This window comes from Labeo rohita, chromosome 24, assembly GCF_022985175.1.
Source record: "Labeo rohita strain BAU-BD-2019 chromosome 24, IGBB_LRoh.1.0, whole genome shotgun sequence".
Taxonomy (NCBI): Eukaryota; Metazoa; Chordata; class Actinopteri; order Cypriniformes; family Cyprinidae; genus Labeo; species Labeo rohita.
In genome coordinates this window covers 26499780-26518949 of record NC_066892.1, presented here as the reverse complement: position 1 = coordinate 26518949, position 19170 = coordinate 26499780, and the positions used below count along the sequence as shown (strand labels likewise).

Here is a 19170-nt window from a genome sequence, read left to right as displayed (position 1 = left end):
TTTATCCGATGGATTCAACAGATCGCACGCACCTGCGGTGCTTCTGTAAACGGAGAAAACAGAATAATGAATAAATAAAGAATAAAACGAGATGGCAAAAAGTAGGCTAGTTTTCTTTCTTTTGCAAAAGCTTGACAGTTTTGAATTATGTCTTGCTTATGTCTGTATAACCAACCAGAGTGGGTATGACCATCTTGCCGGCACCTAACGCGCACACAGACACAACATATTTCTGCTCCGTTGTACAATCCATTGTAAACAAAAATATACTACTTTGTATATCAGATTTTTAAACATTTGTAACTACACATTTGCAAAGAAGTTGCAATTTAATACAATTCAAATATATTACCTTTAAATGTAATACTGAATAACACTACAGTTAAAATTATAATCAAGTGCTTTACATGTGCTTATGTCAACACATCAAAATAAGTGCATTTCTTTAAAACATAACAAAAGATAATTAAAAGATGATTTAAAATGTGAAGTAAAACTTTTAATTTGACATTATAAAGTGCACTTTTAAAAAAAAGTGTACAAGGTTTTTAAGAAATTAAAGTGTACTCTACTTATATGCCCTTTAATTTCATTAATATTATGTTACCTGCAAGGATAGTTTTTGTGCGTAAAAAATAGGTACTTTTAATAAAAATAAATGCTGCACATTTTTACTTAACTTCCAATGTAAGTGCATTACAATAAATTAGATTTTGCTTCTTTTTACAAACCGATAGACAAGTTGAAGTCATTTTCTGTAGTATTTGAACATGCTTTATATGCTTACTGAGTTGAACTTGTTTTGAACCCGGAACATTCCTTTAATGTGTTTTAAGGGAACTTAATGTATATCATAATAAATCACTTCATTTGTTCATCTATACATCATGCTGTTCTCTTGCATGCAATTATTTTACATTTTTCATGTCATTTAAAGCTTTTTCTTTGAAAAACAATCTATTTTGCTATGTGCATCAAAACACTGAAATTTACACAGTGAAGCTACTGCATTGTGTGTGTGTTTGGGTTATTTATCTTACACTGGGTACAAGCTTGTCTTCAGAATTTAGCTAAATCTGACAAACCCTCAATCTGAGTGTCCTCACAAGGTAAAAATGACTCATAAATAAAATAAGTGTTTGCTTCTGGCATAGGGTAGGGTTTGAGTTAGTGCTTGTAATTATGCAAGTTTTATGTATAATTAATAAACTGTAAATGTGTGTCATTTACCTGAGGTGTAACTCTAGCTGCGAGTACAGGAACCGCAGCAGGGCTCGTCTAGTCGTGATTTCAGCATGACAGTCATTGACCACCAGGCCCTGGTCACTGATATACTCCCCATTAATGCATTTAGTCCCTGTCGATAGCGCCACCACTTGGGCCTGTCTCAGATCCAGACCTGAGGAGCACAAACAAACAAACACTTTGAGTCATCATATGAGAGCTTCGTAATATTGGATCCTACAGCAAACATACTGTGAGTAAAGGCCTGTTCACACCAAGAATGATAGATAACCATATTAGATATGATATCAGAATGATTTCTGAAGGATCATATGACACTGAAGACTGGAGTAATGATGCTGAAAATTCAGCTTTGATCACAGGAATAAATATACATTCAAATAGGAAACATTTTAAATTGTAATAAGATTTCACAAAATTGCTGGTGTTTTTTAAACTGTATGCTGTATTTATACTGGCCAAGCATTCATCATCTGCATTTGCGTACTTGCATCAAGGCTTCAGCAACATAAAGAAAATGGTGAAAAAAAAGGGTCAAATTTTACAATTTTTCGTGGCAGAAAAATACAAAAAATGCAATATGTAAGATGGACCTTTTAAAAAATAAGCAGCATGCACAAGGATTTTGTCAAGCCAGATACAACTATAAATTCTGCTGTACTCTACAATAAAATCTGTTCTTTGCTGACGTTCTTTACACAAGGATGAGTAACTCCTAACTTGCTGCGGCCACGCTGGTCATCAGTGCACAAAGCTTTTCTGTGACATTTTCATCGGCCACAGCAAGACGAAACCCACCACCCCGGCACAAAGCATCTCCACCTGCCACGGCCCACTGTACCTGTCTCACAGCTGCTCGGCCACGATACGGCACCGGCAGGAGGTTACAGGCTTCGGTGGGATTTCTGCACTGAGAACAGCTCAAGCGTGTGAGCGGATGTCTCAGCATGCTTAACCATAAAGCTCCTTGTGCTGGAAAAAAACATATATCTCTCCATCGCTTCAAAAATTTAGTGTTCACTGCCTCATGTAGACCTGCAGGCTAGAGGCAACATATGAGCTTTTATCAGTCGGGGCCCAGACGGAATTGCATGCCGTGGCCCGGCCGCCACCAGCGCGGCTCGCTGGCAATAACAATAATAAAAACTAATATTGAGGTGGGGTTAAAGGCATAGCCTTTGAAATCCATTCTTCCACCTTTCACTGCTTGCTGAACCGAGAGAGAGAGACGAGAGGCCATGAGAAGGGGAGAAATAGATGAAACGTGAGTCAGAAAGAGAGAGACTGGGTCTTACACAACCATAGGTCTAGATCGAAGCGGTCAATAGCTCATTTTTTCATACTTGTTGATATGAGGTTTGCTGCGCTACATGTATTCATATAAACTGTGAGTTTAAAAAGGTTATTTCATTCATAAATGGATATTCTGTCAAGCATTTATTTAATTTCACAGCATTCCTAGGTCACATGCCTTACTTTCTTCTGGAAAACACAAAAAAGAGAAGTTTAGCAGATGGTTCATGTGGAGCGTGTGGCTTTCAAAAAAAAAAAAAAAAAAAAAAGTAATGTAACCATATATAAATAAATATTAATAATTTTTTAAACTCATTTTTAAACACTGATTATTTTAATTTATTTATTTATTTTTTTGTAAACAAATATAATAATTTTGTGGAACTGCACCACCTTGTCATAAAAAGGTAAAATTAACCTTTTTGTTATATTTCTTTCTTATTTATTTATTTATTTATGCAAATTATGACCAAAAGTTTGGGGTCAGATTTTTTATTTATTTTTTTTAAGAATGTAATACTATTCTGCAAGAACACATCAACTGATCAAAAGTGTCAGTAAAGACATCTATAATGTTACAAAAGATTTATTTTTCAAATAAATGCTGTTCTTTTGAACAGTTTAACAAGCTAAATAAATAAAAAATATCCCTCCCCCTTTTCTTTAACAAATATGATACTTCATAAATACGAGTACTTTTTTTTTTTTTTTTTGCATAATTTTTAATCTTGTCATAAAAAGGTTAAAATATCTGATATTTTAAAATATGTATTAATTTTTTTATATCACTTCAGTTTATTTATTTATTATTTTCTGTATGTTTCTGCAGGCAAATTATGGTTTAGATTTACATATATCACCATTCAAAAGTCTGGGGGCAGATTTTTATTTATTAATTAATTTATTTTTTGAAAGGAAAAAAATATTTTATTCAGCAAGGACACATTTAATTGATCAAAAGTGACAGCAAAGACATCTGTAATGTTATAAGATTTTCAAATAAATGCTGTTCATTTGAACATTTTATTCAGATAAATAAATAAATAAATACATAAATACATACATACATAAGCATTGTTTCCACAAATATATGAGCTATTATACTGAGCAGCAAATCAGCATATTCAAACAATTTCTGGAGAATCATGTGATTTTAAAGTCTGAAGTAATGATGCAGAAAATGTAGCTTTGATCACTGGAATAAATTACATGATATATTTATGTGATAAATTCATATAAATTCATATATACATATATATACATACATACATACATACATACATACATACATACACACACACACACATGCTTCATTTGTCTTTTATTGTCCACATTGCAAATCATTTTGATGGGGAAAAAAGTGTCATTAACATTCTTCAAAATATCTCCTTGCCAACAGAATTTTCATTTGTGTGTGAACACATTCCTAATAAATAAAGCATTACAGTATATATTTTTGACAATAATGACAGCATTATTGTTGCATGTGAAATGCAGAGAGGAAAAAGAGATTCCCAGTAGTCCAGGAAAAATAAATCCTTGAGGAAAACAATGCAGCTGCCCAGCACAAAACCATCACGGTGAGTTATGCTCTGCTTTCCGCACACTATTATATGAACTCTACCCTTCCATCTATCAAAGACGGACTCAAACGTCCCGAATGTCCCTCTGAAGACAAATGCCAGCTGGTTCTGCCCAGTCTCCACCTGCCTTACCTGATCTATCCCAGCATGCACTGGTACAGCACACAGCAGGGACGCAGCATGCCCAGGTTTTGTGTTCAGGCATCTTTATTCAACAATCCCCAAAAGCAAAAACACTTTAGAAAAAAGAAAAAGAAAGAAAGTTAAAAGGCCCCAACCACCTTACCCTCCCAGCCTGTTCTCTCCATGCTGTTCCATTTAATGATAGTTTAGATCAATCTGGCGATGGCAGAGAGAAAGAAAAGAGAGTGTGTAGTAATTTCTCTCTGTAACGGCATGAAATTGTTGTAAAGGCTCTTCTCTGGGTGTGAGGGGGTGGTAAGGCCTGTGGGCACCGCTGCTTTTAGAAGAGCAATAATCATCAACATCTCTGAGAAAGCACATTGTGCCACTGAGGTGGGTACAAAGGCAAACACCCTTGATGCGAACATGACTGCCATTCTCTTTACCCTTTAGTAGACCGCTGTGTAAAGAACGGCAAAGAGAACATCACAGTATCAAAGGCAAGATTTGCACTATAGGAACAACTCGCAGCACACACTATATGTGCTTTAAATGACTGTCTTTAAAAATGCTGAACATTTCCTCACCCTCAGGCCATCCAAAATTGAGTTTGTTTCTTCATGGGAACAGATTTGGAGAATTTAGCATTACATCACTTGCTCACCAATGGATCCTCTGCAGTGAATGGGTGCCGTCAGAATGAGAGTCCAAACAGCTGATAAAAACATCACAATAATTCTCAAGTAATCCACACCACTCCAGTCCATCAGTTTTTGTCTTGTAAAGTGAAAAGCTGCAAGTTTGTAAGAAACAAATCCATCATTAAGGCAATTTAAACAACCTAGTTCTCTATCCATAATATTGTTTTCTCCAGAGAAAACAAAGGCATCTTATCTGAATCAGGAGAGAAATATGCACAGATTAAGCAGCGTTTACAAGCCAAAACGGTTTTAAACAAACATGTTGGTCATTTTCATGTGAATGGGGATGGACCTTTTCACTGGAGGAAGCGCTATTATGGATTATGGACTCATAATTTGACTAGAAATTAAGATTTCAAGTTAAAAACATCTTAACGTGAAACTGGTTTATTACGAACACGCTGGTTTTCACTTCATAAAGTGCTAATTGATGGACTGGAGTGGTGCAGATTTTTGTAGGGTTCGAACAGATACTGCAAAACGAAATTCCAGGACTTTCCAATCACTCCTTTTTTGATTTTCAAGGACTTCAATTAGAGATCTCACTTATCAACACAATATCTTCTCTTTCAAATTCTAATAAATAAATAAATTTAAAAAATTTAAATAAATAGATGAAAACATACTATTAAAATGGCAAAAAATAAAGTGAAGCACATGCATAGTATTATTACTAAAGTATTACAAAGTATACTACGCTTTTATTATAGTAAAACCACAATTAATTTTCTCAAGGGATTTGTGTATACTTTCTTTTTTTCCCCTTTGTTTTGGTTTTATAATTGTACTGCTTTAATGGTTTAATGTTTTCTACTGTTTAGGGGAGAAAAAAAAAAAAAAGATTAGCAAAATCGTTCCAAAATCCTGATCTGAAACAAATTATTAGTCATAAGCGATCTGAAGCTCCGAACTGAATCAAATTATTCACGATCTGTGCTCCAAAGTTCAGATCTTAATGATTCGCAAACCATCATTTTAGATCAGGACTCATCATGAGTCGTGAATCATTTGATTTAGATCAATTAATTCGCGAAACGATTCACCCACCTGTTGAAATGATTCGCGATACATGGATCTGAATTGAATCAAATGATTCAGCACAAGCGCTCCGAAGTCCCAAACTGAATAAAATGATTCACAATCCATACTCCGAAGTTCCGATCTAAATGATTCACGAACCATTGTTTCAGATCAGGACTTGGAGTGCAGATCGCAAATCATTTGATTTAGATTGGAACTTCAATTCACTTTATTTTAATAATTCAATTTGTGAAATGACTCACAAACTCGTTCTGATCTACAACAAATGATTTGCTCCGAAGTCCTGATCTGAATTAAATGATTCACCATAAGCGCTCTAAGGTCCCGAACTGAATCAAATGATTCACAAACCATCATTTCAGATCAGGACTTGGAGCACAGATTGCAAGTCATTTTATTAAGATCCGAACTACAAATCGCATATAGTGAATTATTTGATTTGAATAATTCAATTCACAAAATCCGAACTGAATCAAATGATTCGCCATAAGCGCTCCAAAATTCTGAACTGAATCAAATGATTCACGATCCATGCTCCGAAGTTCCGATCTGAATAATGATTCACGAATCATCATTTCAGATCAGGACTCTGAGCACAGATCCCGAATAGTTTGATTTAGATTGAAACTTTAAATTATTTTTATTTGAATTACTCAATTCGCGAAATGACTCACAAACCCATTCTGATCTACATCAAATGATTCGCCATGAGCGCTCCGAAGTCCAGAACTGAATCAAATGACTCACAATCCATGCTCCGAAGTTCGATCTGAATATGATTCAAATACTAACTGTAAATCATTTGATTTGCATCATTAAATTCAAGAAATGATTCACAAACCCATTCCAATCAAATGATTTGTGATGCGGACTCCAAATCTAAATCAGTGAATTACTGAATTGAAAAAAAAAAATTACAAAAAAATAAATAAATTGAAAATTGAAAATCAATGGCTATTTTAATTTGATCTGGTTTTTGCTAGTGAATCGCTTGAAATGAATGATTCACTTCTTTCATACATAGATTTCTTCTTTCATAGATACATTATCTTTCAATCACTTGTCAAGTACATCTTCAGAAATATTGCTATTTTCAAGGGTTTTCCAGGCCTTACATTTCAAAAAGTCAATTTCAAGCACTTTAAGCACATTGTACGAACCCTGTTATTGTGATGTTTTTATCAGCTGTTTGGACTCTCATTCTGACGGCACCCATTCACTGCAGAAGACCCACTGGTGAGCAAGTGATGTAATGCTGTTATTGATAATGAAACAAACTCACCTGCATCTTGAATGGCCTATTAAATTTGTTTATGGCACCTTTAAATAACATTTAAAAAACAAATTTAAAAAAGTTTGCATGTGTGTTTTTTTGGGTATCATATTAGAGAGAATATGAAGCTCGTAGTCGAGCAAAAAAAAAAAAAAATCAGCTTTATTCAGGATTTATATATATTTGCATCAGCAATTTTATCCATAAAAACTGCATTTGCTATGCAGTTACCACTTACGTGGCCAAAAAGTAAGATTACATTCTGATAGCTTGTAATGTAAATCAGTGAGATCTTTATAGCAGAATAACAGACTACATAACATTCATATAAATATCAGTTGTCACTTTATAACTCCCCAAAATATTTTAAATGCTTAGTTTTACGATCAAAGCACTTTAAATGCAATGAAATACAATGACAACAAAACTCCTAAAATACATGTGTGAGCTATGAAAAAGCAACACAAATTCTTATAATATAACAAAAATATAACAGATGCAAGTTTACAACAGCTGCTTTAACCTTTACCACTGCTTTGCTGTCATGAGACACCGGATGAGCAGACTCTTCATGAAAAGTGGTGTATAAAGTGTAGTATTCAGTAAGTGGTAAGTGAGTATTCCACTGTGAACACATCCACTGTCTGTGCAAGACACTATTAATCAGCACATGGGTCAGTCTAGCGGAGGTCTGTCAGGGGAAAGCCCATATGCTGATATGAGCTTAATACGCATCATTACCCCCGCATTTCCTAAATGAGTTTTGTTTCGCAAAACAAGGAGAGAATGCAGTTCATCAGCTCCTTTATGAGGCCATCAAATCATAAGGAATCATTAGATGGGGTTTTATGCATCCTCTGCTTTGGGAGGTCTAGGAAAGTCCATACTGGAATGGACAGAAAAGACAGTATATTTTGGTTTTAAAAAAATGCAGAAAGCGATTATTTCTGAAAATTGATGAATTTGCATTAAACTTATTTTCTTCAGTGGTAACGCAAATGGCCGAGGTCATCGTCTACCAAGTCATTTACATGCCATTAGGAATAAAGAGCCTCGTGAATTGATCCTTTACAAGTTGCTCTTGCATGATAAAATGTTTGAATATTAAATAAGGTCAAAACGGTGCACATCATCACCATTTACAAACTGTGTTCCAGAGATAATTCCCACCAAAATGGAAACCTTTATGCAAATATGGAATGCTTATATAAAATTATATGCTCAGAGAATGAGCTTTATCTACAAAAAGACACTAAATAAGTATCATCATTGTCGAATATAGAATCTGTTTAGTTGCCAAATGGTGAAAAATGTGATAATGTGTTGACCACATTACGATGTTCCAAAATATCTTCCAAAATATAAAGTTTATTATAAAGCATACTTTACTATATATATATATATATATTTTTTTTTTAAAAATTAGTTTTTCTGTGCATTTTCATTTTTATTCTAATTTTAAAGTTTAAGTAGTTTTGTTGTGTGCTTTTATCATTTATATAATTTATATATAATATATCATTTTTAGCATTATTATTATTTTTATTATTAAAATCATAGTTTTAGTTTTATTTTAGTGCATCAAGTTACATTAGTGCATTAACTAAATGAAAATGAGAAATGTTGTGGAAATACATTTTGCATTAATTTTATTTCAGTTTAACTCTATTTTAAGGAACGAAATATTTATTTTTATTTTAATTAACTATAATAACCTTGTTGTGTACTACAAAAGAAAAAAAAAGGAAAGAACCATCACTGTAAAGAAAAGAAAAAAAAAGAAAGGATTTTCTCATGCCACCTAAAAATGTTTAGTTTAGTCAGCTGAAATATCCAAGTAGTCCTTTAGTGCAATTTAACATTTCAAGTTGACTAAACTTAACATTTTAAGGCAGAATGGACATTTATATCATCAACACTGAACTTTAAAAAAAGTTGTTTCAACTTCAAAAAGTAAGTGTTTGGTGTTGCCTTAAATTTTAAGTTTACTCAACTCAAATATCCACGTTTTCATGCAGCACAACTTAACATTTCATGTTGACTAAACTTAAAATTTTAAGGCAGCATGAACACTTATTTTTTTAAGTTGAACTTTTTATTTATTTATTTATTTAACAGTGAACATTTAACATTACTTAAAACTTTACATTTTGGGCCCATAAATATAAAAACTTAAGTTTGTGTAACTTGTTTACACATATTTGTAATTTGAAAATATGTAAACTATGTAAATGTAAAATATGTTAAGATTTCAAGTGTTGCTCACTCTGGTCTTTATTTAATGTGATTAGTTGTGAAAGCAGTTCTGCCCGGCAACAAGAGAATGAATGCACTGATTGGTAGATAATTACAAAAGGCAGTTCTCTCTCCATTTTGTCTATAAAATGAAACAAAAACATATCTCTCAAGATATCAGCATCTTTACTTACAAGTTTGACTACATTTAATACAAAAGAACACTAAGTTGAATGAACTTATTCAAGTTTTAGGACACCCACTAATGAATCGAGGGAATGAGTTTACTCAATCAGTTGAGTTGAGTCAACTTATTAGGGTTTTCAGTGTACTTCCAGTTGATTTTTTCAGTGTTCAGTGTTGCACTGTTGCATTTACATGCATATCTAGGAAAAGCAATGTGATTTCTGAATTGAATAGGGAGTATTCTATTGATGTATACATAACTACATAACTTCATTTTAAGAATAAAACTTTTCAGACCATTGGTTTAGATTAATATGTTAATATTTTCCACCACAGGAATCTGTCTTTCCACTTCCAAATTGCTCTAAACACAAACATCTGTTCTCCAAATGTAGAAGCAGACACATCTGATTCCCTTTTACCAGCCCTTCAACTGTGCATGTGATGTTCAAAACCCGGTATCCCAGCATCCGTACCGTGCCTGGTTGAAATAAGATTATTCACACCATCTGATTCAAGCGGTGTCTGTTTCTTTAGCGTTAGCGGATGAAATAATCCAATAAGAGTCCTGTGAGGAGCACTCTCGCTCAGGTTATGACTCCCTCTGCGCAAGTCCCGCGGTTCAAAGTTGGGCCCGCATTAATATTCCACCGGTGCCCGTACCAGTCTAAAAGATTCAATAGATGCTCAAAGAGCAGTGAACAGAACCCCCAGTGTTTCTGTCAAGTTTGCGTGTCTGCTCGCCTGCCACAAATTCTTGGGCACCGATGTCTGGATCTTTGAAGATAACAGTCTTAATAAACATGCTCCGCAATTACTGTGAGGCAGACAGAGCGGGAAGGAGAGAAAAAGAGCGAGACAGAGCAGCGAGGACAGGGATTAGGTCAGATCTCACTGAAGTCTAAATTGATGAGCTGTGGTCTTCAAAAGAAAAACTTGATACTGATCCTGCAATGACTCCTGAAAGCCTGCAGCTGTGTCTCACACAAACACACTGAAACATCACGTCAACCTGTCACTGCTCACAAACTGCTTTAAGCTTTAATTCACAATTGTGGGATATACTATATATTTTAGCCACAACACACCGATAAATATAGATAAGGGAAGTATCACTATTATTTTTTGCATTGCATTTTTATTTTGTATCAAGTACTATGGGGTTAGTAATTTGGTTCATTATTTTACCAAAACAAGAGGGAACATACAAAATGCATATTATTTTTTATTTAGTACTAACCTGAATAAGATATTTACATATTTTCTCTTGTGAGCTATAATAGCCGATTTTATAAAAATGACCCCGTTTAAAAGTTTACATACACTTGATTATTCATACTGTGTTGTTACCTGAATGATCCACAGCTGTGGTTTTTGATTAGTGATAGTTTCTCATGATTCCCTTGTTTGTCCTGAACAGTTAAAGTGCCTGCTGTTCTTCAGAAAAATCCTTGGTTTTTCAGCATTTTTGTGTATTTGAATCCTTCCCAACAATGACTGTATGATATTGAGATCCATCTTTTCACACTGAGGACAACTGAGGGACTCATATGCAACTATTACAGAAGGTTCAAATGCTCACTGATGCTTCACAAGGAAACACGATGCATTAAGAGCCGGGGGGTGTAAACTTTTGAACAGAATGAAGATGTGTACATTCTTATTTTGCCTAAATATCATATTTGTTTCATTTAGTACTGCTCTCTAGAAGCTACAGACATGTTTCCCAGAACACAAAATAAGTTCAATTTACCCTGATCTTTAAATTGCAAAGGTTTTCACGCCCGGCCCTTAATGCATCATTTTTCTTTCTGAAGCATCAGTGAGCGATCATTGTGATTTTCATCTTTTGGAAAAAGTAACCATGGAACCAGGAATAGCAACGCACAAGTTAAAATAAACAAACGGATTTATTTTTCTTCTTTTTTTTTCTTCCGAAAATGTAAAACTGAAAAGCTAAAATCTAAAATGAAAGCTAAAGTATGTCACTGTTTGTTCTTTACTACACTGGTCACTACAGTCACCAAATGAAAGTGCAAAAGTTGACTGTTTATAAACAGGTTTCCCAAACTTTTTCACAGACCCCAAACCCACGTCATTGGTCGAGCTGTTGTTATGTCAGTATGGTTGGATTCTTAAACTAATAACAGTGTTTTGATAATGCCACAGTGTTCACACCTTTTAGGGGAATCAGCCTATGAATGACTTATAGTTTAATCTAAGATAAGGAAAAGATTCTAACATCTGGACATATTGCACACATCTCCTTTAATATTGTTCTAAAGAAGAAAAAGCAAGACTTCATTGCCTGTAAATAATTTTAGTCTATTCTTCATCTGCTCTTTGACTCCATTCTGATATATGTGCATCTTTGACTGTTGCTTTTCACAGGTGATAAAGTACTAAATATTTCATACAAAGCTCCACACTCAGAGGACACACAGAGACTTAGAGATGTATTCTCTCCCCTTATTGAACTTCTTAAATAATTCACAGGCCGATTGAAATGATGCCGTACCTCTGGTCATGACGATGCCCGCCAGGCCTTTGTGACGCGCGTGCAGCAGTGAGGAGCAGCCGGCCAGCTCTGTGTATTTCTCTCGCACCAGGTGGAATAATGCATCCGCAAACTCCTGCAATTCACAACAGGTTCTTGGTAAGTTTGTTGCCTTATTAAAAATATATGTTCATATTGACAATTTTTTGGCGTTCATGTACCACATCAGCACATTGGACAGTACTGAAAACAAATTATAGTAAACATTGCAGAATTTTTCAGATCAGAAGGTAATATAAATTCAAATGTGAATTTGTTTGAAAAAAAAAAAAAAAAAAAAAAAAAAAAAAAAAGAATATTTCTATGGAAAAAAAAATCTGAACCAGAATTTAAATTGCACAAGATACTATATTACATTATATTAAACGTTACATTATTAAAAAAAAAGTTACAAACTAAAACTACTGTAGAATCTTTCATAGTAGGCTATTTAAATTTGAATGTGAATGTATTTAAAAAAAATAAAGTTTTTTCCATTAATAAGCAGAAATTAAAATCCCACAATTCTCAGCATTTGAATCTACAACAATTAATGCTCTGTAAGTAATAAAATAAAATAACCAACAATATTACAAGTGTTACTCAGTGTGTGGTTGCTGGTACTGTTACATTAAGATTAGAAATAACTTCATATGGAGAGGATATTGCATTATAGAGATTTTACATGGCATAAATCATATACAGAATAACATGCATATTTCATTTCAAATCAATTAAATTTAGCAAATAGCTTTGCTATTCTATGATCACACAATGACTTTGCCCGTGGCGTTTTTTTCTCTCACACCAACATGGTGACCCAATTAATTTGTGTCAAAACACCAGCCATCAATAGAGTAATTGGAAGGAGAAGAGACCACGGGCGTGCTCATGGTCAGCCGTTTATCTGAAACACTTTCACTAATGGAACAGCGTGATTAGTTTGGTGGCGTCTCAAATGGACCATCTGTCCATCGCTCTGAGCTCAGGGTTCAGGCCGCCAGACTGAAAAATAACCTGGATCCTGCGTTTGCATTCACCAGACGGGCTTCGGCCTATCCTGCCCCGTACAGCTGTTCCTGAACCTGCGTGAGTGGATTTTTCACACCGCGTCCACAACTGATGGTATTATGTTGCTGTTTGTGGCAATTAGTGGCTTTTGGAGGCAAACACATATTCATACAGTACATACACACAGACAGTGCCAGATGATAATTATGTCTTCTAAGGGGTCGGCCAGGCATCTGGTGAAATAAAATGGAGGCAAAGCGCTCAGAGGGCAAAAACAGATGCACCTCTTTATGAAGGATGCCCACAGTATGTAGCAGTTGATGATCAGATTGGAGAACAAGCATAACACACCGGGTCTGTGGACCCTGAATGACATTTAGCAGAAAGGCACTAAAAATACCTGTGCTTTTTACATTTACATGTAAAATATACATACAAATGTACATGTTCTTTGCACATTTGGATATAGATACTGATATGTATCAATGCATAGCTGACTGTATTTTAAATACAACAACACAAGCAAACAAATTCGTAAATACATGTACATATCCAAGGTTCGTCTAATATGTAATGTGGTTTTGTTAAGTATACATGTGTATTAAGTTTAGTTTACATTTATATTATAGATGTAAATTGGTTTTACTCTTGTAGCAGCAGTCTTCTGGTGTTATTGACTTGATATTATTCAAGTTGAACAGCATATGTTGCTATGGAAATAAAATAATGACAAATGTCTTAAAAAGAACATTGAACTGCACTAATTGGAAAAAAAAAGTATAGCATTAACAGTGCTAGCATTTTAATGCATTATACTTTCAGGGCTGAGATTCAACATTATATTTAAGCTGTGAATATTTCAATTCAAAATATTTCATACAAAATTTCATTATTCAGCAATCTATATTCACCTTTCAGACTTTACATCCAAAATATTCAGTCTGTTCAAAAATACGACCTATGATATTTAGCAGCGTTTTTATTTCCCTTTAAAAATTTGCTTCCGCAAATTCAGTGTTAGAAATGTTACAAAATATTTAAAATATTCAACTATATAACAACTGTGAGTTTATATCATGCAATTCAGAGAAAAAAAATGTCATTGCGAGTTGATATCTTGCAATTATGACTTGATAAGTCGCAACTGCGAATTTATATCACACAATTCTGAGAAAAAGTCATAATTGCACGTTTATAACTCGCAGTTGTGGGTTTGTATCACGCATTTCAGAAAAAAAGCGTCATTGCAAATTTACATCTCGTGATTCTGACTTCATAACTAAAATATTAGTTTTTATCACGCAAATCTGAGAAAAAAGTCAGAACTGCATGTTTATATCTGATTTTATAACTTGCAGTTGTGGGTTAGTATCACGCAATTCTGAGAAAAAAGTCAGAATTGTGAGCTGCAACTCAGAATCGTGAAAAAAAAGTCAGAATTGTGAGATACAAAGGTCGCAATAACCTTTTTTTTTTTTTTTTTTAGTGCAGGAAACAGGCTTCCATAGGTTTCCTGTGTGAAAACATGTAACGCAAAACTTTGAGTGTTGTGTTTATTTTCTGGGTTCATCTGCTCGCTTACACATAGTATGTCTTATTTAGAAACTGTATACCATATTTGGTCATTTAATATCACTGTCTTGATGCATTGAGCTGTGTTTATTGTTTACTTCATAACAGGTTTCAGTGGGAGGGAAACGCTTAGCGTGAAACAATTCAACATGCTTTTTAAATTTCAATTGTCCTGCTCTACAAAGGCAAAATACAGTATGTATGATAAGATTTTATTGTGCAGCAACAACTGCAAGTAAACAGTTCAGCTGTATCCAGCAACAAAACTCTCTGGAAATGTCCCATACTGTACAGCCTAAACAAATGAACAAAATGATGGTGTCATCATTAATCTAAGGTTTGGTTGCTTTAGCGAGCAGTAACACACAGTAAAGCGCTTCTTTAGCCAGAGCTTGCCAAGCCAGCAGACATATTTAAATGCCTCTCAGTGGTAATTAAACACTAATCCCAATGTCACCTTAATAAAACATCTTTTATTGGTGACATTAAAAGGATTAAGAGGGATGCCAAACATTTCCACACTTCAAAGACAGAGGCGTGAGCTGTGGTTGGACTGACGCCCGAGATCAGCGATGGTGCTCGTACCTCACTGTGCTGGAGATCTGGCTTCATGATCCAACGATTACCTCTGATTACTGGAAATACAGCTACATTTATACTGTACATTTTCTGAAAAAAGCCCCGTGCTAAGGGTGTATTGAATGGTTGCCAGGGTGTTGCTATGCAGTTTTTAGGTGATCTGAGCTGCTATTGAGTTGCTAAGGTGTTCTGTTGCTCTGCAATTGCTGAGGTGTTCTCAAGGGTTTCTAGGGTGTTCATAGTGTGTTGTAAGTGGTTGCTAGGGTGTAGAGCATTTTGGGTGGTTACTAAGGCTACTTGGCTGCTATGTCATCGTTAAGGTGATCTTAAGTGTTTTTAGTGTGTTGCTATGTGGTTGCTAGGGACCACTAATTAGTTGCTAGGGAATTAGTAAACAGTGCTAAGGTGTTCTGTGTGGATTTTGGCATGCTCTGCTGTTGTTAGGGTGTTCAGAGAGCTTGTTATGTGGTTGCTAGGTTTGTGTTCTGTGGTTTCTAAGATGGTCAGAGTGTTATGCAGTTTTTAGGGTGTTGCTGTATGTTTGCTAGGGTGTTTGTGTGATTTGGCTATGTTGCTGTTCAGTTGCTAAGGTGATCTAAATGTTTTTTAGTGTGTTGCTGTATTGTTGTTGGACACTGGTATACAGTGTTAAGGTATTCTGTGTGTTTAACATGAGGTTGTTCAGAGAGGTTGCTATGTGGTTGTTAGATTGGTGCTATGTGGTATGTAAGATGGTCAGAGTGTTGGGCAGTTTTTTTTTTTTGCCAGGGCGCTCTAGTTAGGGTACTAACTACTAGGGTACTGGTGTTTTGGGTGGTTTTTACTGTGTTGGGGTGTTGTTAGGGTGTTCAAGGTGGTTGCTGGAGTGTTGCTGTTCAGAGTGGATCTCAGCTTGTTGCTATGCAGTTGTTAGGATGTTCTGAGTGGTTACTTAGGTGTTGCTACATGCTTGCTAAGGTGTTTGGGTGGTTGCTGCTTTGTTGCTATGCAGTTGCAAGGTGATCCAAGTGTTTTTTTTTTTAATTGCGTTACTATGTGGTTGCCAGGGTGCTCTAGTTAGTTGCTAGGGTACTGGTGTTTTGTGTAGTTTTTAGTGTGTTGGGGTGTTATTAGGGTGTTCAAGGTGGTTGCTGGAGTGTTGCTGTTCCGAGTAGATCTCAGCTTGTTACTATGTGGTTGTTAGGGTGTTCTTAGAGGTTGTTCAGGTGTTGCTATGTGGTTCCTCCTTGTTGCTATGCAGTTGCATGGCCGTCTAAGTGTTTTTTTTTCAGCATACTGCTATGTGGTTGCTAGGGAGCTCCAGTTAGTTGCTAGGATACTGGTGTTTTGTGTGGTTTTTAGTGTGTTGGGGTGTTGTTAGGGTGTTCAAGGTGGTTGCTGGAGTGTTGCTGTTCTGAGTAGATCTCAGCTTGTTGCTATGCAGTTAGGGTGTTCTAAATGGTTGTTCAGGTGCTGCTATGTGGTTGCTGCTTTGTTTCTATGCAGTTGCATGGTGATCTAAGTGTTTTTTTTTTCAGCGTATTGCTATGTGGTCGCTAAGGAGTTCTAGTTAGTTGCAAGGGTACTGGTGTTTTGTGTGGTTTTTAGTGTGTTGGGATGTTGTTAGGGTGTTTAAGGTGGTTGCTGGGGTGTTGTTCTTCCGAGTGGGTCTTAGCTTGTTGCTATGCAGTTGTGAAAGTGTTTTGGGTGGTTATGTGGTTGCTATGGAGCCGTAGTTAGCTGCTAGGAAATTAGTATGTAGTACTAAGGTGTTCTACGTGGTTTTTGGCATGTTCTACTTTGCTAAGGTGTTCAGAAAACTTGCTACGTGGTTGCTAGGTTGGTGTTCTATGGTCTCTAAGATGTTCTGAGTCAATCTCAGCTTGTTGCTTTGTGGTTGTTAGAGTGTTCTGAGTGGTTACTCAGGTGTTGCTGCTTTGTTGCTATGCAGTTGCAAGGTGATCTAAGTGTTTTTTTCAGTGCATTGCAATGTAGTTGCTAGGGTACTGCTGTTTAGTGTGGTTTTTAGTGTGTTGGGATGTTGTAAGGGTTTGCAAAGAGGTTGCTATGGGGTTGCTATAATGGTGTTACGTGGTCTCCATGGTGGATCTATTTGATCTAATTGGATCTATTGATTCTAATTTATAAATATATATATATATATATATATATATATATATATATATATATAGGCATTTCTAGGGGTGTTGCTATGTTGTCAACAATTTTTTAGTGCATTTTATCTATAGAAATAAAAAATAGTTATCGCACCAAGCCTCAACAAGTCACATGATTTGACGTATCGTTCATGTCCATATTAATGGGGCAAAATTTAATACTAACGGTGACTTGAACAAGAAATGCTTGATTTGCAGCACCACTAATAAACACAAAGGGTAGAGGATATATGAGATGGATATACGAGATAGAAGGAAAGAAACACAGAGAAAGTGATAAATGGAGGGAAAACAACTCCCAGCGTTGGCCATTCCAGGGAAATTAAGTGGCTTCTGGCTTTTGTTTGCTACATGCCAACAGAACATTATGAGCTTTTAAATTTCAAAGACTTGTCTCAACATGAACCATTAATGGCAATCAAATCATTTGATTCCTTTTGAAGATATGCCACAATAATGAAGTCTTTTGCATAAATCTGTATTCAGAAATCTGAATGCAGAATAATGTCACACTGATTCGCAAAAGAGAAAACTCTTGCAGGTAATGGACTGAAATTAGTTATCAAAGGCAGGAATAAAATATTTAGAGCACTCAAAAGGGACTCTAATACCTTGAAAGAGGCCATGAAAAGGTAGGAAAAATCAAAAGCAGAAAAATTGTGATTTCGTCTCTGGCACATTGCTAGAGAATTTGTGTTGAATGTTAATCAGGCAAAAAAAAAAAAAAAAAAACAGCTCTGTCAAATCAGAGGAAAACTGCAATCCAACTCCTTTCAGTTTGAAAGGTGTGGATTATGTGACGAGACAAAAAGAACATCTTGTGATGTGTGGTGGTTCTTTCTGCCATCTAGGAAGAAAAAATAAAATAAAAAAAAACACATAACGACAAGACACACTCCATGAAAACAAGTTCCTTCTATATTTAGCTTCAGTCCTGGTGTTCTACTTCTTGTAACTAGTAATAATTCAATTTTCACTCAACCTGGGAGGTTGAGGTGCTTTGGTAATTACAGTATGACATACAATATAATCAAAAATGAATTTCTATAAAACCAAGGTCTCTAAACATTAACTGCCAATAATGATATCACACCTATCAAGTATTTTTTGCCTAAATCTCACACTTTAGTTTTCCCTGCTAAAAAAAAAAAAAAAAAAAAAAAACCTAACTGCACATAGCTGGTTTAACCTGGTCAAGCTGATCTCCCAGACTGGCCAGCTAAGACCAATCTGAGCAGCTAAAGAAGTCGTCAAAATCCTCTAAAATTAGCCTGCAAACTAGCTATGGCCAGGCTGGTAGACCAGCTAAATCTAACCAACCAGCTTAGGCTGGTTTCAGTTTTTTTTTTTTCTGACTTATAGCTTCAAATCGAAAAAAAATTAATAGAGACTTCACATCAAGAATGACTTCATTGATGTCCACAATAACAGATGACAAAGTTCTGTTTACTAAAAACTTACGCTGACGTTTTGTCGCCTGTCACTTTGAATTCTCAAGCTCTTTAAGGCACGATTCTGATTGTCTGTCAAAATTTGTATCATTTATCAGCTGGATGAATTATTTCAATGCTATTGTTTCTCTGTACCATTATCGTTATGGTTGTGGTGTGGAATGTGCTATATCTTTTTCGTTATA

The 19170-nt window shown here is 35.3% G+C and overlaps 1 protein-coding gene across 1 annotated transcript in view; it reads right to left on the bottom strand.

Moving 5' to 3' along the window:
- Positions 1–19170, bottom strand: part of adarb2 (adenosine deaminase RNA specific B2 (inactive)) — a 188110-nt gene that overhangs the window by 23256 nt on the left and 145684 nt on the right. Inside the window, exons 4-5 of the mRNA XM_051098702.1 lie at positions 12199–12313; positions 1231–1399 (exon numbers count right to left, since the gene is read on the bottom strand). Of these exons, the coding sequence (XP_050954659.1) occupies positions 1231–1399; positions 12199–12313 (284 nt within the window). The remainder of the gene's footprint in view (positions 1–1230; positions 1400–12198; positions 12314–19170) is intronic.